Source organism: Arvicanthis niloticus, chromosome 2 (genome assembly GCF_011762505.2).
Source record: "Arvicanthis niloticus isolate mArvNil1 chromosome 2, mArvNil1.pat.X, whole genome shotgun sequence".
NCBI classification, from domain to species: Eukaryota; Metazoa; Chordata; class Mammalia; order Rodentia; family Muridae; genus Arvicanthis; species Arvicanthis niloticus.
In genome coordinates, this window is record NC_047659.1 from 91,802,937 (window position 1) to 91,827,748 (window position 24,812).

General features: G+C 40.8%; 2 protein-coding genes across 6 annotated transcripts; one reads left to right on the top strand and one right to left on the bottom strand.

Moving 5' to 3' along the window:
- Positions 1-1,301: 1,301 nt before the first annotated feature.
- On the bottom strand, positions 1,302-7,027 carry Lrrc57 (leucine rich repeat containing 57). 3 transcript variants are annotated; one of them, XM_034494074.2, is made up of 6 exons: positions 6,883-7,027; positions 6,528-6,633; positions 6,283-6,421; positions 5,403-5,671; positions 3,390-3,575; positions 1,302-2,339 (listed from the first exon to the last, which is right to left on the bottom strand). In XM_034494074.2, the coding sequence occupies exons 2-6, from the start codon at positions 6,609-6,611 to the stop codon at positions 2,298-2,300; spliced, it is 720 nt and encodes a 239-aa protein (XP_034349965.1). In that variant the 5' UTR covers positions 6,612-6,633; positions 6,883-7,027; the 3' UTR covers positions 1,302-2,297. The 3 variants fall into 3 exon arrangements, with proteins under 3 accessions (XP_034349965.1, XP_034349963.1, XP_034349964.1); XM_034494072.2 differs by having other exon boundaries at positions 6,890-7,017; XM_034494073.2 differs by lacking the exon at positions 6,883-7,027 and adding an exon at positions 6,724-6,858.
- Positions 7,020-22,676, top strand: Haus2 (HAUS augmin like complex subunit 2). Of its 3 annotated transcripts, XM_034494075.2 has the most exons (6): positions 7,020-7,153; positions 11,677-11,769; positions 12,371-12,440; positions 15,486-15,618; positions 17,598-17,706; positions 20,505-22,676. In XM_034494075.2, the coding sequence occupies exons 1-6, from the start codon at positions 7,061-7,063 to the stop codon at positions 20,709-20,711; spliced, it is 705 nt and encodes a 234-aa protein (XP_034349966.1). In that variant the 5' UTR covers positions 7,020-7,060; the 3' UTR covers positions 20,712-22,676. The 3 variants fall into 3 exon arrangements, with proteins under 3 accessions (XP_034349966.1, XP_076785685.1, XP_076785684.1); XM_076929570.1 differs by lacking the exons at positions 7,020-7,153; positions 15,486-15,618 and having other exon boundaries at positions 11,695-11,769; XM_076929569.1 differs by lacking the exons at positions 7,020-7,153; positions 11,677-11,769; positions 12,371-12,440 and having other exon boundaries at positions 15,523-15,664.
- Positions 22,677-24,812: the final 2,136 nt, after the last annotated feature.

The window sequence follows — 24,812 nt, forward strand, 5'->3', positions numbered from 1 at the left end:
AAGCCAGGTGTGGTGGCATGCCCTTCCAACTCAGCATTAGGTAGGAGGATCAGGAGCTCAAGGTCATCCTCAGGTATAGTTTCAGGACAACCTGGGATATGTGAAACACCACTCAAGAAAACCAAAAACGGTCCATTATATGGCTTAGCAGGTAAGGGTACTTGCTGCCAAGCCTGACAACCTAAGTTTGAGCTCCAGGATCTAAATGGTAGAAGAAGAAAGCCAACTCCTAAAAGTTTTCCTCTGACTTCCACATGTGCTGCAGTGTATGCAAGCTTGTGTACACATACACATGAAAATGTAGTGAAAATAGTTATCCTAATTAGGTTCCTAATTTTTTCTCATATTGTTATTCAGATTCCTTATCCTGAAATCATTAATTTTGTACAGTGCCTGTGACCTTATTCCATGTACTAGCGGACTCCAAGCCAAACTAAAGTTTAAGGCATATTGGGTAGGTTTGTTTGGTTTTTTGAAAAGATTTTGTTTATGAGTATTATGGTTGCAAGTATGTATGTGTAGCACATGTATGCCTAGTGCCTAGAGGCCAGAAGAGGGTGTTGGGACCATGTGGGTATAGGAACTGAATCTGGGTCCTCTGCAAGCACAAGTACTTTCTATCTCTGAGCTCTCTCTCCAGCCCTTTATATGGTTTTTAACCTCAAGCACTTCAGTTTAGCAAGAGAGATAAATATAGGATGTGGAAAGTATTCTGTCAGCAGATGGAGCAGTTAATTCGGATTAGATTTAGGGAAGGAGCTTAGAAACTGGTCAGCACCAAGTAAGAGAGATGGCATCTTGACTGAATAACACAAAGGCATTCTTGAGCGGTATAATCTGGTCTGGTCGGACATACAAATGGACTGAAGGAAAGGTGGTACTTACTGATTCCTCCAGGAGTGGGAGCACAAATGGACACATGCACGTTATTTATAGGTTCAGATTTGTTAGTGAAAGGCACTGTTCTGAGAGAAGACTTTGAAAAACTAGCTTCATGATGCTATTACCAATAACAATCTGAAATCCTCTCTCTGTACTTTCACATTCTCTTAAGTACAATTCCCAGTTCCCAATTTCTGTCTGCATGGCAGCAAAGGATTTCATTGCCATAAAACCAAACAAGAGCATGAAACATATCCTCCCAGTTTTCTCTTTCCTTTCTTTTTCTTTTTCAAGACAGGCTGGTTTTTTTTTTTTTTTTTTTTTTTTTTCTTTATGGTACCTGGTTTACTTTAGGAGAACAAAGTACTACTTAACAGGTTAAAAGTTCGTTAAATGATTAACATTGCTTCCAGACAAAGTTCACTAAAAATATTTTATTTAGAATATTCTCTCATTCAGAGAATAGCCATGATAAACATAGGTTATTTTAAAATATTGTAGCAATGGTTTTCTTGAAGGTAATCTGATTAGTACAGTTATAAATACAAAAGGGGGAGGAGTTACCAGAAATAGCACATGATTTTTAACAAAGCTTCAGGAAAATCTTGATTACTAAAATTAATTTAAAATCTTACAAGTAGGCTGAGTGTGGCGCATGCCTATAATCCCAGCACGTGGGAGAGGGGGAGGATTGAGGTTGGGAGATTTTGAGTCTGAGGCCAGCCTGGGCTACATAGCAAAAACCTGTCTATAAACAAAAAAAATTATAATTTTTGCATATAGTTTTAGCTCTTTCAGAGCCCTCTACCAATAAGGCACCTGCAATAGTAAAAAAAAAAAAAAAAAAATTTGCTACTGCAGCATTGGGGAACATTCTTGGTGGCTGTTGTGTTGGTGCTCCTCTTGAAAAAGCTCTCTTTAAGACAGCTACATATTTATGTACATCCCAAGTTCCAAGTGTAAACACTGCTACTGAGTTAACGTACTGGAGCAAAAGCACTCATCCTTAGTCATACGTTTCCCACAAATTAGAATTTCATAAAAAAATATGAAGTGTTAACACAGAGGCGATGGGGACCGACTTTATGGAAGCTGGCAGTCTGCAACTCAACAAAGTCTCAAGCTGTGGCATGGGTCCCTCTATTAACAGGCAGCATTTACCTACTGGTTCCTTAGAGTCCAACTAATGATAGTTTTGAAGATCAACACTGGCCATGGCCCTACATGGCTCAAGATGAAGGGTTCTTCCTGTCTGCTACTCCTAAATGCCTTTCCTTTAGCTTATCTGACATAGTCCTAAAAAAGGAAAAAGTCATTAAGTAAAATGTTATCTGCAGTGTATCCAACATCAGGAGCCTTTGACTCAGTCAGATTCCAACAGAAGCTCCAAGTCTGTCCCGTGGTCCTGGAGAACATCATGCAAATTTCTTCTTGGTGGCTGTGAACCTCTCCATGTACTAAAAATGTGAAAGAAAAATATACATATGGCATTTTGGTATAGACAAATATAAGAATACTTTTGCCGGGCAGTGGTGCCGCACGCCTTTAATCCCAGCACTTGGGAGGCAGAGGCAGGCGGGTTTCTGAGTTCCGAGGCCAGCCTGGTCTACAGAGTGAGTTCCAGGACAGCCAGAGCTACACAGAGAAACCCTGTCTCGAAAAACCAAAAAAAAAAAAAAAAAAAAAAAAAAAAGAATACTTTTCAATAATTTATTTTTATTTTACATACTTTAGTGTTTTGACTACATAAATGTCTGTGTGAGGGAGTTGGGTCCCCTGGAACAGGATTTATGGACAGTTGTGAGCTACCATGTGGGTGCTAGGAATTGAATCCTGGTCCTATGAAAGAATAGTCGGTGCTCTTAACTCCTGAGCCATCTCTCCAGCCCCCAGAAGGATACTTTTTTTAACTTAGGTTTTATGTTTTTTTTTTTTAATTTGACTAGATTAATTTCATACAAAACTTAGTTCTTTTTGAGACAGAGTCTCATTATGTTGCCCTGGGCTGTCCTTGAACTTACAGAGATCTGCCTGCCTCTGCCTCCCAAGTGCTAGGACTAAAGCCCTGCTGCCATACTTGGCAAAATATACTTAATTATTAAAGTGCATTAATTTTTGCCTGGGGGGGGGGCTAGGAAACATCAAAAGATGCAGTGCAACAAGCTGTATTTGGAGAAAGTCACTTGGCACAATACAATCTGGCCAAGTTTTAAAGCTACTTCCAGTATATGAACCTGTCAGATGCTAACTGTAGACATCACTTGAGTTTTATCTCATCAGTTTTTTTCCCTCTGGAGCAGGCACTAGAAATGTAGACTGGCTGGGTAGTGGTGGCGCTCGCCTTTTATCCCAGCACTTGGGAGGCAGAGGCAGGCGGATTTCTGAGTTCGAGGCCAGCCTGGTCTACAGAGTGAGTTCCAGGACAGCCAGGGCTACCCAGAGAAACCCTGTCTCGAAAAACCAAAAAAAAAAAAAAAAAAAAAAATGTAGACAATGCTAATACACACCTTATCATAACCCTCTAGTTCTCGAAGTTTCTTTATTTCAAAGAGATTGCCCTCCACAGCAAGCAGGCAGATCTGGGAGTCGCTGAGGATGCTTTGTGGAAGCATGCTGAGCTCAAGGCAGTTCTCTTCCAGCCGGAGGACTTTGAGGCGAGAACAGCAGGATATCCTGACAGAGATCTGAGATATCTGTTGAACAACAAAACAGTAAGAGGACAAAGCATAATGGCCATGCTGCTACACTGAAACACATCTTGAATGTGTTCTAGTTTTTCTTTTGCCACCTCCGTTTTCTCACTACCTACTCATCACAGAAGCCTGTTACATACCTTCTGTTACTCCTCCACTTCCAAATTATTTGAAGGTTACTAGTAGCTTTTCAGAAATAAAACCTAATAATAAAAGTGCTGTGCATTTATTATAGGAAATAATGAGAATCATGTAAGTTTAAGGAAGAACTTTATCAGTAAGCTGCCATACAGAAACAACCACAAGAACACCTTGATACCTACCCCTCTGCTCTATTGCTGAAGTCAACGTTGCATGCTTCCATACTGCTGCATGTGACTGGACTACCCATCCATTTCTTGAGACTCCCTTTTGTGCAAGATTTTTTTAATTTTTCCTGAAATTTTTTTGGGGGGTGGCATTTTTTTGAGACAGTTTCTATGTGCGGCATTGGCTACCTTGAACTTGCTCTGTAAACCAAGTTTGCCTCTAACTTATAGAGATCCCTCTGCCTCCTGAGTGCTGGGATGAAAGGCGTGCACCACCACCACCCTTTTTACTTATTTAGAATTATATTCAAGCAGAAAGAAATCCCTAATGCTCCCTATTTAACATTCACAACCTTCTAGAAAACAATCATTCTTAAAACCATTTCACTTGTGACTTCTAAATCTGTATCAACAGTCTTATGTAATAATCTCAAATACAGCTCTGTATCTACAGTTTTCACTAAAACATTTGGATAATTCATCTGATGAACTCAGCATGTCCATTTAGTAGCTTTGTGTAGGTCCTCCAGGTCAATTCCAAACAGTCTGACCCATTTCTTTGCCCATTAAAGCTCCAAGTCTTTTCCTTCCCATGCCGCAGGATAAACCAGAGTCTGGTTCTGTACCACTGTACCACTCAGCACCAGGTCACTAAATTCTGGTGACTAACTGGCATCTAAAGCATCACCTAGGAACTTACTGAAAATGCAGATTCTTAGACTTCTCACTTCCTGAATCAAACACTAAGGTGACCATAAGCTCCCCAGGTTATCCAAATGAGGTCTGAGACTCAAATTATGGTCTAGCAGTAGGGAATGTGGAATAAGTCAGCTAATACCAATGACAGTTCTTTTCTTGAAATCTCAGGGAAAAGACAAGACCAACGTCAAAAGCCGAACGAATATTATGCTAACTACAATCTAGCACAGTAATAACATGTCCATAGTAGCTAATATACATGCATAATGTACATATATGGAAGCATAAATGCTAAAAACTAAAGGCTACCTAATCTCAAATGTTTCTTTCATCACTGTGGCTCATATATAAAGCAGAGGACTTTTCCATACTCTTAACCAAGGAGCTTCAAAACATTTCACATACAAAGTTGTCCAATTATAACCTAGCCCAGAACAGCTATCACCTAGGGATTTTTCAACAATGTCTGACACCTGACTCTCAGATCCTATGGGTATAGGTCTCATTCCTGCATTATATCATCCCTGACATGGCTCCTCACTAAATAATGAGGTGTGAAAAGAATATTTGTAAAACTTTGAATAGTTTTTTTTTTTTTTTTTTAATTATCTTACTTTGTTACTCTCTTATGCCTTCCTCAAAACACCTTCGACACAGCCACTGTCAACCCACTCCGTGATACTGGGCATTAGAGTAAGTTCACCTTATATATCTTAGCTTCTACTATCCAACTCCATGATTACTGTTTAAGGAACAGGAAATTATCACAAGACCATAAATGCATACACTGGGAAGAGGAGCAACACACACAAGTATAGACCTGATTCTGGTTGAGATTGAGTTCGATGGCCTGCAGCTCTCCGACTGTGTCAGGTATACTCCGAATCTGGTTTTTAGAGAGATCTACTACATCCAGATGTCTCAGGCTACACAGCTGGGGTGGTAATGCTCCCAGCTGGTTCCCAGAGAGGCTCAGGGTCTTCAGAGCTGACAGCTGCCCAAAGGTAGACGGTAGCTCTCTCAGGTGATTGCTGTTGAGACTTAGTGTCTCTAGTTTTTTCAGATTGCATAATTCATCAGGTAGAACAGCTGGCGAGGAAGAAATTTTTTAAAAACCTAAATCTGATAGAACTAATAAAATTTATAAAAAGTATGGTAGCCTGCTTCATCTTGTTTTTGAGACAGCGTTTCAAGTTGTATAGGGTAGCCTTGAAATCATGATCTTTCTGCCTCAGCATCTGTGTAGCTGGGGTTACAGGCCTAAGTCAGCAGGCCTAACTTCTTACATAGAATTCTCACATATCATGTTTAGGTTTCACAAACAGTGTTTGGGAGATTAAGAAGTCATCAAAGTGCAGAAAAGTGTGTATGTGTATAATGGGTTCCTTTTGTAAAGGGGCTTGGGGGATTCTAAAAACAATCTGGAGAAGTTTAAAAGATCCTCCCATTCCACCCTGCCCCCCAAATTAGATAACTGTTTACATCGATTCCCAAAGGTCTTCCAAGTCCAAATTAACCTAGTAATAATGATTATACTACCCAAGGAGGCTTTTAGATTAGATTACAAGAGATAAAACCTTCAATACTCTTAACATTCTGAATCACCTAAACTGATTTCATAACAAAAATCATCTAACAGGAAAAACACCCTTCATAACTGGTGATTACTAGCAAAAGCTGCCCAGACACAAAATCCATACTCAGTTTGTTGTTGTTGAGGGAGAGGCTCTTTAGCAGAGTGAACTTTCCTATTATCAGAGGTGGTAGGCTGTCGATCTTGTTGTTGGACAAATCGATCGTCCTAAGATTGCTTGTCAGTTTCTGCAACTCTGAGGGGAACTGGAGAAAGGAGCTTACAGTGTGGAAAAATTCTGCACCAATAGACTTCGCCAACCCGCCATCCCTATCCCTTTTAGTTTCTTGGTCCGGTCCCCTCAGGTCTCACCTCGGTCAGACCACGGTCTTTAAGCTGAAAGACACCAGTTTTCTGCGCTGTTTCCACATGAGCACGGAGAGCACTGTTTCCCATCCTAGCGCCACGACTCAGTTCCCTGCAGGAAAGAAGCATAGCTGTCACCGCCCAGTCTAGACATACTGCCATCGCTAAATCTCCCGTTTGGGTCTCTGCTTCCAGTTGTCACCTTCTGCCTATCCCTACTTCCCAGGGGCCAGCCCAAGAGTGGCAAAGAGAAAGCAGGTGAGCAGACAGCGCTATCACGAAGTCCTGATGCTTTGGCAGCTGAGTTAAGGGCCAGGGAGCCTCCGATTGCTGTTGCCGGAACAGGGCGCTTGAGACTCGCCTCCTACCGTTCAGTGTAGAGAAGACTCCGCCAGGGAACACTGGCGACCCGCGCTCGCCTGAGATGCGCTCCCAGGGCTTCCGCCCGGGCAGGAACGCCCTGTGACATCATCAAACCGCGCGCCCGTTCTCTGGGTGTTCCTCACTCCTCGCGCCAGTTCCAGAGGTGTGCGGGAGCCATGGCTGCCGCCAACCCGTGGGACCCAGCGTCCGCGCAGAGTGCAGCTGGGTTACTGCTGAACCACTTGGTGGCTTCGGGGATAGTCACTGAGGTACGTGGGGGCGGCGACGGCGTCATCAAGTTGGCGACAGAATTCTGTGAGGTGGTGGTCCTGGTTATGCGGGCATGAGTGAGCCAATTGAGGACTGTGTTGAGTACCTGGTAGCGACCCTTGGAGACTGCGTCCGTGACCATACTCCCGTGGGTTATTCGAGTGTGAGGGACGGAATGGGTGATGTTTTGAGTGCCTGCGGGTTATCCCAGGCCAGTTTGTGGGAGATGGTCCAGCGCTTCGCTTTTTTTTCTTCCAGTGATACTACTTCCTCTAGAACAGTGTTTCTCAACATTCCTAAGGCTGCAACTCTTTACTACAGTTCTTCATGTTTTGTGACCCCCTAACCATAAGATCATTTCCGTTGCTACTTCATAACTGTGATCTTGCAACTGTTACGAATCCTAATGTAAACATCTGTGGTTTTCCGATGGTCTTTAGGCGACCCATGTCTGTTAAAGGGTCGTTTGACCTCACCAAAAGGGTTGCAAGCCACTCAGTTGAGAACCACTGCTCTGAACTGTAGAGTGTGAGGAAGAAATACTGGCAGGTACTATGAAAAGCATTTTCGACACCACCTGTTAACAGGAATTATTGAAACATATCTGGGCCCTAGTACAGAACTCTAGCGGAGACTTTTTTTTTTTAATTCATTTTTATTGGATATTTTATTTATTTACAATACAGATGTCATTCCCCATTTCCCCTCCCTAAAACCTCCTATCCTATACCCCCCTTCCTTTACGCTTTTATACCATTTTGATTACATGCATGTATTAAGGTCAGTTCTAGGTTGAGGGTCTAGCAATACAATAGATGCAAATAGTCAAGGAACAAGCAATACAATAAATACAAATAGTCAAAGAAAAAGCAAGGCATTAAACCCAATTATGTGAACACTCCCAAGATTGCTGTTTCTAAAGGCTTATCAGGATGACCTAAGCATCTGAGCCTACTTCCCTGCCCTAGCCCAAGGTCATTTTCATGTCTGAAGCCTTTCCTTGTTCTAGCCTAAAATTTAGATTCCTTTCTGAAATTACTTCTTTGTTCTAGCCTAATATTTAGATTCCTGCCTGAGATTACTTCTTTGTTGTAGCCTAAGATTTAGATTCCTACCTGAAATTACTTCTTTGTTCTAGTCTAATGTCAGATTCTTGCTTGAAGCCTACTTCCTTGTCCTTGGCCAATGTCATATTCCTGCCAAGCAGCCCATTTCCTTGTCCTTGGTCCGTGTCAGCTTCTTGTCAAGCAGCCCCAAAGGCTCTCCACCTCTCCCCCTTGTTTATTTCATTAACAAGACTGAGCCTGCCTTAGGTCGTTCTGATAAGAATGCCTTCCATACCCATCATGGAATATGCATTATCAAAAGCAATATACTTCTGTCTTAGGTTGGTAAGGCTGTGTGCAGACTCTTACCTAGTAGAGACTCTTTAGGGCAGCATCTATTAAAGGTGTGTGTCTGTCTCAGTGTTTTGTGTATGCTGTTGCACTGTGAAGATTTTGAGGCAAGAATAAAGATTAGTCCAAGAAGTGACTGTTTTAGACATGTATATACAACAAGCAGGTAGACAGAAGGGAGAAATTGAATATGTGAAGGAATAACAGAAAATGGCTGATGGGAATGGAGGAGTGAGAAGCCAAGCACATTAAGCTTGAAGAAAGGAAACTGATACAAAAAGGAAGTTGAGGAAAGTTAGTTAATTCATCTGTAGAAATTAGCAGTGCAGAAATGGTGGAAGAATTTTTTTTTAATAATTTATTTCCATTTTATGTACATTGGTGTTTTGCCTGCTTGTGTGTCTGTGTGAAGGTGTCATGTCCACTGGAGTGGGAGTTACAGACAGTTGTGAGCTGCTTTGTGGGTGCTGGGAATTAAACCCAGATCCTCTGGAAGCGCAATCAGTGTTTTTAACCACTGAGCCATCTCTTCAGCTGCTTGGTTTTATTGTTTGTTTGTTTTTTGGTTTTGATGTATGAAAGAGGTAATAGAGACTTCAGATATTTCATAAAGTGTTTAAGAAACCTAAGCAGGCAGATATGGTGACAGAAGACTTGGAAGCACTTGGGAGCTGGAAGCAGGAAGATTGCTCACAGTTCAAGGCTAGCTAAGATAGAGTGAGGAAACATTGTCTCCATTAAACAAAAAAGAAACAGCCTTTCCTCACTCTTCCCTGTTTTCTTTCATTGTGCAGTATTTTCATCTTGCACTGTGCCGTTCTCTTGTCATAAAACTATTGGATTATTTCATAGTTAACACAGTTGAAGCTCAATGTTCTTGAAAGTGTTTATAGAGAATGCAAGTTCCTAAACCATAGAAAGGTATCTGGAGATGATCTCAGGCATTGTACAGTGGTGGTTTTATAGTTATCTTCCTACTGCCAGGTAACACATATTAGCTTTTTTTTTTTTTGGCGGGGGGGTTGTTTTGTTTTTTGAAACAGGGTTTCACTGTATAACTCTGGCTGTTCTGGAACTCAGTCTGTTCCAGAAATCCACTTGCCTCTGCCTTGTACATCATGCCCTGCTAAACCCTTAAAAGAAAAGAGGAAATGGGCTGAGATGTAGCTTGTTGATAGAGTGCTTGCTTAGCACACACAAAGCCCTTGGTTTGATCCAAAGCACTGTATGAAACAGGTACTGGGGCTCAGGAGGTGGTTTAATCAATAAATCGCCTATCAAAAAGTCATGAAGGGCTAAATTTAGATCCCTAGCACCCAGGTAAAAGCAGAATGTGATGGTTTATTTCCTAGATCTAGGGCCAGATACAGGTGGAGCTTGCTGGCTAGCCAGTCTAACCCAGTCTAGTCAATATGTTACTAGTGTGTTGGGGTCTGGGCTAGATATATTTAGGTTCTTGGCCTCTTATCTAAAGAATTGAAAATAACTTTGTTCTGAGGGAAGGAATAACACAGAATATAGAGAGATACAGTGTCAAGATTGAAAGTAGTCCACTACAAGGGCCCCAGGTTATAGCCTGAGCTCTAAAGGAAGGAATTGTTTACATGGTTTGAGTGGTTCTCTACTCTTTTTTTAAAAGATATATTTATTTTATGAATGAATACTTATTTTATGTATGAATGTTTTGCCTGCATGTATGTATTTGCACCATGTGCATGCCTGTTGCCCATGATAGTCAGAAGAAAGCACTGGATTCCCTGGAACTGGAATGAGCCACCATGTGGTTGCTGGGAATTGAACCTGGGTCCTCTACAAGAGCAACAAATAATCTTAAATGCTGAGCCATCTTTCTTTCCAGTCCTGTTTCTCTACTTCGGTTGATAGATTAGGTCAAACATTCTTTTCTTCTAGTATCCATGTTCCTTCCTATAGCATCTGATTTTAATCAGATGCATGGTGGTAATTTGAATGAGAATGGCCTCTATAGACTCATATATTTGAATACCTAGTACCCGTTTGGTGGAAGGATTTCACCTGTTTGGGAAATATTAGGAAATGTGGTCTTGGTGGAGGGCATTTGTCATTGAGTATGGGCTTTGAGGTTTCAAAAACACATACCATTTCCAGTTAGCTTTTTCTGCCTCATGCTTGTCTCTCAACATGTAAGCTCTTAGCTTCTGCTCCCATGCTATTTCTGCCTGCAGCCATGCTCTCTGTCATGATGGTCATAGACTCATAGACTCTAACTCTATAAAAGCATTAGGCCAAAATTAAATGCTTATGAAGGTCAGGTGATTAATGGAGTTTTGACTGAAGTCCAACTTACTGTTAGATCCAGTGAGTCCCCGAACCGATCCTGTGGTCATCTCCCCAGTTCCAGAATGTATATTTGGGATAGATATGCTTACAAGTTGGCAGAATTCCCATATTGGTTTCCTGACCTGTGGAATGAGGGTTATTATGTTTTGAAAGGCCAAATGGGAGACATTGGAGTTGCCTCTATAAGGAAAAATAGTGAATCAAAGACAGTATTATATCCTAGGAGGAACTGCAGAGATTGAGCATCACAATCAAGGACCTGAAAGATGCAGAGGTGGTTGTTCCCCACATATTCCCTTTAACTATCCTGTCTAGTCAGTACAGAGGACAGAGGGATTTTAGAGAATGACACTTCGACTATCAAAAATTTAATCCAGCTGGGCAGTGGTTAGATACCCCTTTACTCTCAGCACACATATATGTAAAACACACACATTCTCTCTTTCTCCCCCCAGCCCCCGTAACTCCCTCGCTCTGTGTGTGTGTCTATCTGTCTTTCTTTTTTGTACACACATACACGTACACACACATAGACACAAACCTGGTGTTATGCTGTACACTTAGGAAATAGAGGTATGAAGATTAGAAGTTGAAGGACATCCTTGGCAATATAGCAAGCTCAAAGCTAGCTTGGGTTACATGAGGCCTTATCAAAATTAAATAAAAACAGAAGATATGCATTCTACTGTTTTAATACGTTCTTTGTGTTAGATGCAGTTTTGAGCATAATATTTTTAGTCTCTTGTGTATGTTATTTCAGTGTGCTAACTTTTTGTAACATGCTTTCTCTGTTCATTTACCAATAGGAGATGTTAAATATATCTAAGAAAATGGCTCCTTGCTTTGTGAACTTTTCCAGATTACAGCAGATCTCAGATATTCAAGCTGAAATCTACCAGGTAAAAGTATGAACTTTTCACTTCTACTTCTCCATTTAAAAAGTATGTAGTATGCTGAGGTATATTTTAGAGAAAATGTGGCTGCTTAGCATACAAGAGGCCTTGGGTTTGATGCTCAACTTTAAGCTAAAACAAGCAAAACTTTTTACTTTTTTTTTTTTTTTTTTGGTTTTTCGAGACAGGGTTTCTCTGTGTAGCCCTGGCTGTCCTGGAACTCAGGCTATAGACCAGCTGGCTTCGAACTCAGAAATCCGCCTGCCTCTGCCTCCCAAATGCTGGGATTAAAGGCTTGCGCCACCACCCGGCAAGCAGATTGATTTATTGATTTAAATAGTATTCTTTTGCAACGAAAACAATGCCTAGTGCATGGCTGATAACTTGTTCTATAAGTTATTATAGAACAGGAAGTTAAGATACTAAATTGAAAAGCTCCAGTGATTTTTCCTGGCTTTCATATAAACCATCCTTCCATCCCATTTAAGGAATATATGTATGTCTTGTACCATGTATCTGTAGCTTGTCCATTTTTTATCAGTGTTTTAAGCTTCTGCCTTTGGGATGAATTCTTAGTGAGCTAAAGTTTACTTTGTTCCTCTTATAGAATAATCTAGAAATTGAACTTCTGAAGCTAGAAAAGGACACAGCAGATCTTATCCATCCTTCCTGTTTGGGTAAGTTTGCTAAGAGAATAATCACTAGGACTTCAGCTTGCTCTTGAATTATACCAGCATAATAACACCAGGCAGCAGAAGTCTAAGGTCACAATCTTTCCTAGGTATTGCCCCATAGACATGCACTAACGTGTCTTCAGGGTTTTTGTTTTATTTTTTTTTAGGCAGGGTCTTACTATGTAGCTGTAGCTAGCAATGAACCAGTCCAGTTGACTTGATTAGTGGAAACAGTATACAGACATGGCCAGGCTGGCTCCTCTGCTAATCTCTTTCTGTTTCCACAACCAAGTATCTGGGGCTTAATGATGCACAAGATAAAAAATATTTACTTCACTCACAGGTTTGGAGGTTTGGAGGGACACATTAGCTCATCTGTGGTGATGCCATTCCAGCACTGGAGGTCTTGACAAGAAAGATCACATTGCAGGACAAGAATTCAGAGAATCCAGGGATCAGTCTCACTCTTTTATAACATTGGTTCTAAGAGAACTAACCAGTAATCAGAAACCAGGCAGAACTAAGTTTTTATTTATGTTTTTTTTTTGTTTGTTTGTTTGTTTTGTTTTGAAGCGCAAGCAAGCAGAGTTTAAGAAGTAGAATAATGAGCTGGCTCATTGGTTGAGAGCACTGGCTCCAGGGACCAAGGTTTAATTCCCAGCACCTCTATAGTACCTCACAGTCATCTAACTCCAGTCTCAAGAAATCCATGTCCATGGGCACCAGGCATGCACATAATATACACATGCATGCAGGCAAAATACACATACACATAAAAATAACATTTTTAAAAAGTAGTGAAATAATAGCATTCTGCAACAGGAAGGGTTTTATTTGTTTTGTTTTGAGACACAGTCTCACTATGAAGGCCTGGCTGGCACTATGTAGGCTGGCCTTAAACCCCTGAGATCCACCTGCCTCTGCCTCCTTAATATTTTGTTTAAAGTCATGTGCTACATACCTAGCAGGAAGGGGTTCTTAAGAATGAGTTGAACTAAGTTCTTTACTAGGGCGTTGCCCTTACTGACATAATTGCTCCCTTTTCCTCTTGAAAGCTCCACCTCTCATCCCAGAACCACCACACTGAAGACTAAACTGTCAACACCTAAATGCTTGTGGGACATACTCAAATGTTTCCAAACTATAGTAACTTCTCAAAGACAAGAGATCAGTGTTAAATGTTCTGAAAGTACTGTGTATATAGCTGAAATTGGTAACGTACTTGTTTAGCATGTATGAGGCTCTGAATTTAATTCCTAGCACTCCAGATTTAGTCTGTTGGCATCTACCTTTAATCCCAGCACTAGGGAGGCAGAGGTGGGCATTGAGAAGTTCTAGGTCATCCTTGACTACATAATGAGTTTGATGTCAGATTGGAATACAGGAAACTCTCTCTCTCTCTCTCTCTCTCTCTCTCTCTCTCTCTCTCTCTCTCTTTCTCTCTCTCAAAAAACAAGTCAAACAGGACTGAAGGATATCTCAAGAAGCAGAGGCCCTTGTTACCAACCCTGAGGACCTGAGTTTAGTCCCCAGGATCTACATGGTACATGTGCTGTAGCATGTATGTATGCACCCACTCTCACATACAAATAATAAATGTCACAAAACAAATAGGACCAGTTAGATGAGGTAGTGGTAAAAACCCTTGTGGATAAAAGCATTTTCAACTAAACCTGATAACCTGAGTTCAAATACTGGCATCCACGGAGTAAAAGACAACAGATGGAAAGTGTTCTCTGCCTTCCACGTGAACACTGTAGCACTTGCTTACACACATGCACACATATATGGACAGAACTAAATAAATTAACAATCTAAAGCTTTTTAAACAAATATTGAGGGAAAAGGCTGGGGATGTAGTTTTATGATTGTTTGTTTAGCATGTATAAGGCCCTTGGTTAAGTTTCTAGAGAGTTCAAAAAAAAAGCTAAAGAGAATAAAATTCTTGAGGGGGGAAAAATTTTGAATTTGGGAATATTCTGTAGTTATATAAGATAATGTTCTTGGAATAAAGTTTTAAGAATAAAAGATGTGTGCTAGATAGCTAAGCAGGTAAAGGCATGTGCTGTTAAGCCTGATGCCTTAGTTAATCCCTAAGACCCACGTGGAAGTAGAGAGCCAACTCCTAAAAGCTGTTCTTTGACCTTCACCTTGGTGCCTTGACACACATGTGGGCACTCCTGCAAGCACACACATACACACATGCTGTATTTTTTTCTGAGGAATAAAGGCCATGCTGCCTACCATCTATTCTCAAATAGATCCTTTTGAAAACAAAAAGGGGTGTATGAATGGGGAGGGAGGAAACTAAATGTTAAGATATCAATCTTAACTGTTAACTTAATTGTTATTATGGTTATTATACCATCATATAATAGGCACTGGTTTTAAAAGCCAAATAAAATGTAGATTTGAAAAACACAGGAAGTAATTTAGTACTATAGTTTGGTTGTTGGTAAAAAAAAAAAATAAGAGAAAATAGTCGAAAATAAAGATAAAACTTGTGTTACTAAAGAAAGCAAAAGTAAGAAAAACATCTATAGAGATTGTGGGGTTAATTTATTTGACTTATTTGTTTGTGATCTGCTTTTGAGATAAGGCTCTCTGTTGCCTAGGGTAGGCCTGACTCTATCTTACTGTTTTACTGCTGTGAACAGACACCAGGATCAGTCTTGTAAAGGACAACATTTAACTGGGGCTGGCTTACAGGTTCACAGGTTCAGTCCATTCCCATCAAAGCAGGAACATGGCAGCATCCAGGCAGGCATGGTTCAGGAGGAGCTGAGAGTTCTACATCTTCCCTGAAGGCTGCTAGTAGAAGACTGGCAGCTAAGAAGAGAATCTTAAAAGCCCTCACCCACAGTGACACACCTACTCTAACAGGGCCACACCTTCTAATAGTGCCACCCCCTGGGCAGGGGTCTTTTGGAAAGGCAGTGAGTGGACTTAACCACGGATCTCTGCAGTCTCCAAGGAAGACATTTTTTAACAGTTCTAAAACATACTTTTCCTGTTGCTCACTGTGGTTGCCATCTCTGGTTTATATAGTTGAGAAATGTGATGTTCTGCAAAGCATGAATAATCATCTGGAAGCAGTGCTAAAAGAGAAGCACTCCATCAGGCAAAGACTGCTGAGACCCACATGCCAGGAGAACTTGCCATTGGAAGCTGTTTATCACAGGTTAGACCGAGAAGTGGAAATGGAGAACTATGCATGTCTTTTTAAGGTAGCTTTTGTTTAGCATGGCAGTTATGTTGTAGCCTAATTCACAAAACAATGTATTATTGATTGTATTTATTAACATTACTAGTGTCACTGCATTAAACTGGAAAGTATCCTTTCTTTTTAAAATATAACTGGTAAAAAGAAAGGGCCAGCCTGGGTTACAGAGTGAGATCCAGGACAGCTAGGGCTACACAGAGAAACCCTGTCTCGAGAAAATAAAAGCCATAAGAGAATCAAAGACTGAAGCTAGCCATGGTGATACACACCTTTAATCCCAGCACTGGGGTGGCAGAGGGTGGGTCTCTATGAGTTTGAAGCCAGCTTGGTCTACACAGCTACTTGGCTAGTTTCAATACAGCCAGTCAGGGCTACATATCAAGACCCCCTCTCAAAAAGATAGAGAGGGGGCTGGAGAGATGGCTCAGTGGTTAAGAGCACTGTGTTCCAGAGGTCCTGAGTTCAGTTCCCAGCAGCCACATGGTGGCTCGGAACCATCTGTAATGGATCTGACTCCTTCTACTGGTGTGTCTGAACTGTACTATATACATAGTACAGCTATAATTGTACTCATATACATAAAATAAATGAAAATAAATATATTTTAAAAACAAAAAAAGATAGAGAGGCTGGGAATCAGAGGGTTACAAAACCGGGAAACAATTTTTTGTTTGAAACAGGGTCTTATATAGGCTGGCCTCAAATTTGCTGTGTAGTTGAGGATGAAAAAAGTTGTGGGTTGGACTTTGTACTTATCTCTACAGATAATATATCTCAGTCTCGGGCAAGTGATTTAAAAACAGAACAAAAACAACAACAAAAAGATGAGCTGAGTAATGACTTTGAAGATTTTACCAATGCAGATTCAGAAAAACTATGTGATATTCAGTATATTTATCCCTGGTGTGTCCCTCAGTTATCTGAACCAATATGAGGTTTTGTTCAGGGAAGTCAGTTTATGTGTGATGGTTACTATCAACTATTGAAGGCTGTCGCCCTCCTCTTCCTCTCCTCCTCCTCCCTGCTTCTCCTTTTTCTTTTTTCTTTTTTTTTTTTTTTTTTTGAGATAGAGCTCAGTATGTAGTGCTGGCTGGCCTAAGACTCACTCTGTAGACCAAGCTGATCTCAGAGTCACAGAGATTCTTCCCCCCCCCCCCCCCCCCCCCCCGCCCTCCCGCCTCCGCCACCACCTCCCAAATGCTGGGAATAAAGATGTACCACACACCCAGTTCCTTTGAGTTAGATTTTAGTTATCATGAATATGTCTTTCCATTTAAAAAAAAAAAAATGGGTGTTTCTCTGTGTACCCCTGGCTGTAGACTAGTCTGTAGATTAGGCTGGCCTTGGACTCACTGAGATCCACTTGCCTCTGCCTCCTGATCGCTGGGATTAAAGATGAATACCATGATGCCTAGCTTATTCCATTTTCCTGTTTGCATGACAACCTAAATTTTGCCCTAAGTAAATGAAAAGAACCTTATTTACCACTATTAACTCCATTAAAAGGTTAATGACACTCATTAGATTTGCTTATTTCAAATTAACAGTCCTAACTAAAGGAAAAGAAACAAAACAATTAAGAAGAAAAGTTATTGTTTTTCTCCTTCTGTCCCAGAATACCTAACAGAAGCAATTTAGAGAGGGGTTTGCCTTGGCTCACAGTTTCAAAGTAATATACATCCAACATGGTAGGGAGGGCATTGATTGTGACTGGGGCAACTCCATCTTTGGGGGCAAGAACTTGCAGCATGACTTGTTCACATCACAGTGGATTAGGAATTGGAGAACACCTTCAAGATCTGTCCCTAGTGATCTACATCTACCAGTGCCCCAAACTCCAGTAAGTCCCCAAACAGCATCACCCAATAGGGACCAAGTGTTCAAACACAGGAGCCTGTGGGATAAATTTACATTCAAATTGTAACATTCTCTTTCAGATATATGGTACATATGTTGGAACTGGCTGTGACTTTCATTGAGAAATTGGAAACTCATCTTGAAACAATTAGAAATATCCCTCATTTAGATGCAAACCTAAAGAAAATAGTGAGTATCATTAATATAGCTGATCTCTGTTCTTATACTAAGATCTCAACTGTATGACCTTGTATTACCTTTTACCTTTTTGGTCTTGGTTTTATTTTTTAGATAGTCTCATATAGCTCAGGCTAGCCTCAGACTCCGAAGATACCAAACAATGTATTTCATCATGGCACTATCATATGGATGTGTGATAACTTTTGTTCTAGTGCATTCTCCTCTGCGGCTGTCCTCTCTCATCTCCTCCATCCAGATCTCCTGGCACTCTCGCTTCCTCCAGATAGAGCCTCTTTTTGTTTGCATGTTACATGAACTGTTACTCTTTCATTCTCTCCCTCAGCCCCTAGTATCTCTTCTTCTCCGCTCACTGTCTCTCTTTTACTTTCATAGCACGCAGATACACAGACCATTCAAATATAGAATATACATACGAAACAAGACTTACCATGTTTGTCCTTCTTTGCTTGGCTTATTTCACTTTGAGTTAGTCATTATTAAAGTCATGAAACATAAAAGAAAAAAAAATTTTTCTTAACCAGGCATGGTGTCCTGCACCTATAATTGTTAGTAATTGTAACAGCCAGGGCTGTCTCACAGAAAAACCCTGTCTTTAAAAACCAAAATTTAAAAAGAGATTTGTTTATTTATTTAGGCAGGTTTTTACTTTTTAGCCTAGGATGACCTTGCATCCACTATATGGCTCAGGCAGGCCTTGAACTCACAGAAGTGCTCTTGATTCAGCCTCCCAGTAGACTAAGAACTTAGACTTTGCTTTCTGAATATTGGGGAGCCATTGCATTTTTTTGTTGGTAGTGAAGGATATAGTTTTCACTTTTATGTTTTATTTTAAAATGTGTGTATGTTTGTGCACTCATATCACAGAGAGGGAGGGGGGAAAGAGGGGGGAAGGAGGGAGGGAGGGATTCCTTAGGGCTGGAGTTATAGGCAGTTGTAAGCCATCTGACAGGGTTGCTGGGAACCAAATTTGGGTCCTTTTGAAGAACAGGAAGCACATTTAACCTTTGAGTAATGTCTCCAGACCCTTGTTTTTCTTTTTTTTTTAATATGGATGGTTGTCTTGCCTGCATGTATCTCTGTGTGCCATGTGTGTCTGCTGCTCTCAGAGGCCAGAAAAGGATATCAAGTCCCCTGGGGCTGGAGTTATAGATAATTATGAGCTGCTATGTAGTTGTTGGTGATCAAACCTAGGTCCTCTAGTAGAGCAACAAGTGTATTCTTGCAGCTAGGCTGTCGCTCCAGTTCATTTTCAGTTTTTAAAGAAAAATACAGGAGTAGATTAGTCAGAACTATCTTTTACACATGGGGCAAATATTGAATAGACTAGATTGAGCCCTAGTATGGACAGAGAGGAGTATGTTAGAAACACAGGACTTTAAGAGTCAAGGGTCCTCTCTCTATACTGCTTACCTAGTATGTGAAAGGCCTTTGCTCCATCCCCAGCACCAGAAGAAAATTTCAGAACTGCAGACTTCAGTCACTATAGCTTTATCGTCAGTTTAAGACAACTTTGGTGTCACACACATGCTGTAGGGGATGAGGAGGTATCCACACATGTACTGAGAAAGCATAGAGTTCAAGCTGATGGTAGAGGAGAAGTGAACTCACAGACAGACATATGTTGGGTTGGGTTGTTTTTATTTTTTGTTCTTTGGTGTTTGTTTGTTTGTTTTAGTGGCAAGGTTTCTAATCCCATTTACACACTAACAAGTCCTAAATTGATATTTCCATACCATACATTTTTCTGTATTTCCAGACTCTTACAAGGGATGTTTCTTTTGGCTCTTGTATTTTCTCTTTTTTTTTTTTTTTTTTTTTTTTGCTTTTTCGAGACAGGGTTTCTCTGTGTAGCTTTGGCTGTCCTGGAACTCACTCTGTAGACCAGGCTGGCCTCGAACTCAGAAATCCACCTGCCTCTGTCTCCCAAGTGCTGGGATTAAAGGCGTGTGCCACCACTGCCTAGCTCTTGTACTTACTCCTATCTATAGTCTTTTGATGTCTAAACAGATTCTGCATCTCCATCCCTAGCCCACCTTCATCTTTCTCCCTACCCCCCATCCCGATCCACAGTTTTAAGGAATTTTTACAGTAAAGGACTAGAAAGCCAGGCAGTGGTGGCGCACACCTTTAATCCCAGCACTTGGGAGGCAGAGGCAGTCGGATTTCTGAGTTTGAGGCCAGCCTGGCCTACAGAGTGTGTAGCCGCCTGCGGCTACAAGTCAACTGGGTTCACCTGAAAGGGGGGCTGGGAATTGAAGGGGGAAGGAGGGCGAGAAGAGATGAGGCCAAGACAAAGTTCTCTGATCAAGGCCCCAAGCTTTAATGTTCAGCTCTCAATTTAAAGGGGAAGACCCAACCCACAACCCCTCCTGGTTTCAGATGGGTGGGATAATCCATAGTCCGTTCCAGGTCAGGCTGGAGATGTCTCAAGGCAAGCCCAGGGGCAGTTCTGCTTCTGTGTTCTGGGCAGCCAAGGTGGGTAACTCCACCTAGATCCTGTCACTTGACCTTGTTGTGGTAAACAAGGTCTCTTCAGGCTTGCTCATGGTGGGGGGAAGGGTACAGGATTTCTGAGTTTGAGGCCAGCCTGGCCTACAGAGTGAGTTCCAGAACACCCAGGACTATCCAGAGAAACCCTGTCTCAAAAAACCAAAACAAAACAAAAAACTAGAGGAAAAAAAAAATTTAAAAAAAGGAGTAGAAAAAGATCAGATGCTAATTTTTGAAGTATTTATTTCTGTAATCTAACAAGTTTTTTCTATTTTTCTTTATTTCAAATGTTACAGAGCAAAGCATTAGCCAAGATGGATATTTTGGTAAACAAGACAGAAGAACTGACAGAGAATATTCTTAAGTGGCGAGAACTACAAAAGGAAATTTCCCTGTATATTCCCAAAATGCTAACTGAAGAAAGTCATCTTCATGAACTTGATATAGTGCCTCCATTACCTTTTTATTCTAAGGCTTACACCGAAACCTCTAATACCAAGTGATGCCATCTTTACTTTCAATTAATTACATGTAGTCAAAGAAGTCCATTTCTAGATTTTTATGACAGGGATATTGATAGGTTTTGTTGCTAGCAACACTGAAAGAGCCCTCTTAATACGGGAATAGCAGAGCCAGAAGGATGTCTCAGTGGGGAAAAACTCCTACTTCAAGCCTCACGGACTGAGTTCAATCCCCTGGGATCCACATATCAGAAGGGGATCACTGATTCCCACAGATATTTGATCCTATGATGTCCACACATGTCTCATCATAAGTATGTGTCTATACACACAAAAATAGAGAAATGAAAGTAATAGAGAGAGAGCACATTGGAGTTCCAGAAATTTAGTTTCATGAGGATCAAACTGACCTTTCTTACATATGTTTTCATTGTCTTATTGAAGCTTATAAATTATCAACTATATGTATAATTTATTATAATTGAGTTGAACATTCTTCAGATAGAAGATTTTGTATTATGATACTGCATTACATCTTTTAAAAACATTTCTGAATTGAAATGTTCCTGAATGCCGGGCGGTGGTGGCGCACGCCTTTAATCCCAGCACTTGGGAGGCAGAGGCAGGTGGGTTTCTGAGTTCAAGGCCAGCCTGGTCTACAGAGTGAGTTCCCGGACAGCCAGGGCTACACAGAGAAACCCTGTCTCGAAAACACAAAACAAAACAACAACAACAACAAAGAAATGTTCCTGAATCTGAAATTGTCATGATTATTCCTGTGAGATTGAAGAATAGCTACATACCAGGACTGTTACCCTTTGAAGACTTCATAAAGTGGTGATTTCTTAGCTGACCCATCTAGAAACGTATGTAATAAGAGGATGAGAAGGGCTCAATGTGATCAGACTGTACAGTGTAGTTTGTGTGGGATACTTTCTTTCTTTCTGAGAATTTAGGATGTTGGTTCATAACAAGTAGAATGTACCTTTGGTACTGGTCCCTGGCAGCAGTGCAGAGCACCCCATCTCTAACAGTTTTGCTGGTAGAGAGCATTTACCAAATGTAACAGTTGAGTTGCTGTACTAAGTCACAGCTGTGAGTGTGACAACACTAAGTCGCATACCTCCTCTTAGCAGATCACTCACTGAATTTGGTCGTATTCTTAGGGCTGCCTGGGAAATAAATGCTGAGGATGTGTGCTGGCAGACTTAGGACCAACAAAGAAGAAACAGTGTTGTCTTTAAACATTTAGAATTTTTTGTTTTGTACTTCCTATATGTAGCCAAGGCAGAACTTGAACTCACTATGTAGTCCAGGCTGGTCTCAAACACATTTTCCTTGCCTTGGCCTCCCAAGTGCTGAAATCACAAACATGTGGCATCATATCTGGTTAAAGTTTAGAGGTTTGTAATGGGAAATACTGATATATTTTACCTACTCTTAGGGTTATTCTTAAGATGGCAGCTAGTTTACTTAAAAGTAGAGATTGTAACAGTTGTTCCAAGATTTTCTTATTTATATCAGTACTGTAAGTACTTCTGCCTTATGTTTAAACTGGGATCTGTTTTCCTTTAAAATGTGTGCATCAGGATTTCCTTACTGTTGCCTTCTGCACTGTGGGAGTTTAGCAAACCTGCTCATCATACTGTTAATATAAGACTTCACTTGGTGGATAGTAAAGTAGATGTTCACAAGGAAGCAGGGTCTTTACCCCCCAACAGGTCCCTGTTAGAACACAGATTATTGTTTTTAAATAATAATCCAGCTTTTACAAATGTGTCATACAAGAATGGTGTTGAGATTTTGAACATCACATAGATAAGTCAGTAAAATCTTTATATTTCATCTCAAATCTCTTTTAACATCTATTCATTTTCCTGGTATGAATTTTTGTGTATTTTATATATAAACATTCATTATTTTGTCACTATCAATATTCTTTGTGGTTTTGTAATTTTTATTTCTATTAATGACTCACGCTGTAAAAATAAACTAATTTCAACTAAATGTTGCTCTAATATGAATCCCAAGTAACAGAAAAAAAATACTCTTAGCTTAACACATACAACAGAGAAGCATTCAAGTTATCTGACTCACAAAAGCTTAAGGTAAGTTAAGCCTAAATTCCAACATAGAGAGAAAAGCTAATTTTATATTAGTGTGGTCAATAAGTAGAGTTAGTTGGTTTATAGAAGACAGTTACCTGGGCTGGAGAGAGAATTGGATTCAACAGTCCTCTGGCCTCTGCTTGCCAAATATTGGTAATACAGGCATATGTCATTGTGTCTGGATTGAACAAGTGTTTATTTTTGTGAAACTTGAGGGCAGTTCTAAGGATAGGTAAGCTATAGATCGCTACAGTTTCGTGGAAGAAGAAGATGGACAAGAAAAGAAAGCTATGTGTTAGAAAAAAAAAAAAGGCAAAAGCTGAGGAGATGAATAAGTGGCAAAAAGTTCACAGGCAAGGGTGAGGACCTAAGTTCAAGTCCCCAGAACCCACATAGAATTGGATACTCTACAGCTAAATGGGAGGCAAAAGGAAGGCCAGCTAGTTCCTATATGAAGCTGCAAACAAGAGAACCCTGCTAAGAGAGGTGAGAACTAACACCCAAGTTTGTCCTCTGACTTCCACACTTGACCACAGTCCTACACCTACAGAAATAATTTAAGAAGCAAGCAGGCTTAGCTGTTGGGAGCCGACTTTTAGCAGAAAGTGGCTATCAGCTTTGCAGCCATCTTGAGCCATATACCCTGACGTGAGACTTGTTTTTCAACAGCTGAAGCACACTCTGATATCCCACATATTTTGTTTTGCTGTTTACTGCCCCCAGCTGCAAGGCATGCGGTTCATGTGCTATCCACGCCATACATGCCTGTAAGACACGTGGTAGCCACGCCTGCAAAGCATGCAGTTCACGTGCTGTCCACGTGCTATCCATGCCATACATGCCTATAAGGTGCATGTGGTATCCACGCCTGTAAGGCTTACGTCATATCAACACCTGCAAGGCATGTGGTATCCATGAGCCTACAAGGCACGTGGCAAAAGCGTATAAATACCCCAGATTTCCCTTCAATAAACGAGACTTGATCAGAACCTCTGTCTTGTCTCCATTCTTCGAATCTCTTCCCCTTAATCCCCACTCTCTCTCTTGCTAGACCCTGACCCACAGACCAGAGCGGCAGCTTGGGCCAGGAAACAGTGGCCACCAAGCGTGGAATGGAGAGGGCTGCAACACTTAGCCATGAGGATTTGATCAAACTTTTTTTGTTTGTTTGTTTCTGAGACAGGGTTTCTCTGTATAACAGCCCTGATTGTCCTATTGTCCTATAACTTGGTTTGTAGACCAGACTGGCCTCAAACTCAGAGATCCACCACCTGCCTCTGCCTATCAAGTTCTGGAATTAAAGGTATGTGCCAGCACCACTTGGCCTTGGTCAAAATTTAAAATTCAGCTTCTATATGTAGATAATGGAAAAAATCAGGAATGTGCATTTTCTACTTACATTAGAAGAGGTATGTGAGATTTGTAAATGTGATTCTAGAATAATTATGTCAATTTGTAGATTATTTGGGATGACTCTTCCTGGCTTTTGTAGTTTTTTATTTTATTTCTCTGGCCTGTGACTGCTACCCTCAGCTCTCATTTTTGTTCTTTTGGAATTTCAGTGAAGTCAGGAGACTTGAAGAAACCACATAGGGAGAGAGTGGGGAAGAAGCTATAATATAGTTGATATTGTAATGAGTATGAGTCATCACATATGAGATGTTCTCAGATGTTTGTAAGACAAATGAAATATAAAAGATGCTACAGAGATGGCTCAGCAGTAAAGAGCACTGGCTGCTCTTCAGAAGATCCAAGTTTGAATCCCAGTATAGCAACTGTTGTAACTTCAGACCTAGGGGAACCCATTGGCCTACTGACAAGGTGTACAGACCTTGCTTACATTAAGGCAAAAACGTTCATACACATAAAGAAAATAAAATTAAAAGGAAAAAGTTTAAGAGGCCCAGTATGGCGGCACACACTGTTTGTAGCTGAGGCTACAATTAATGAAGCAGGCAGGTGGATGTCTTGGGAGTTTGAGGCTAACCAGTCTACATACCAAGTTCCAGTTTGAGCACAGTCAGGGTTATATAGA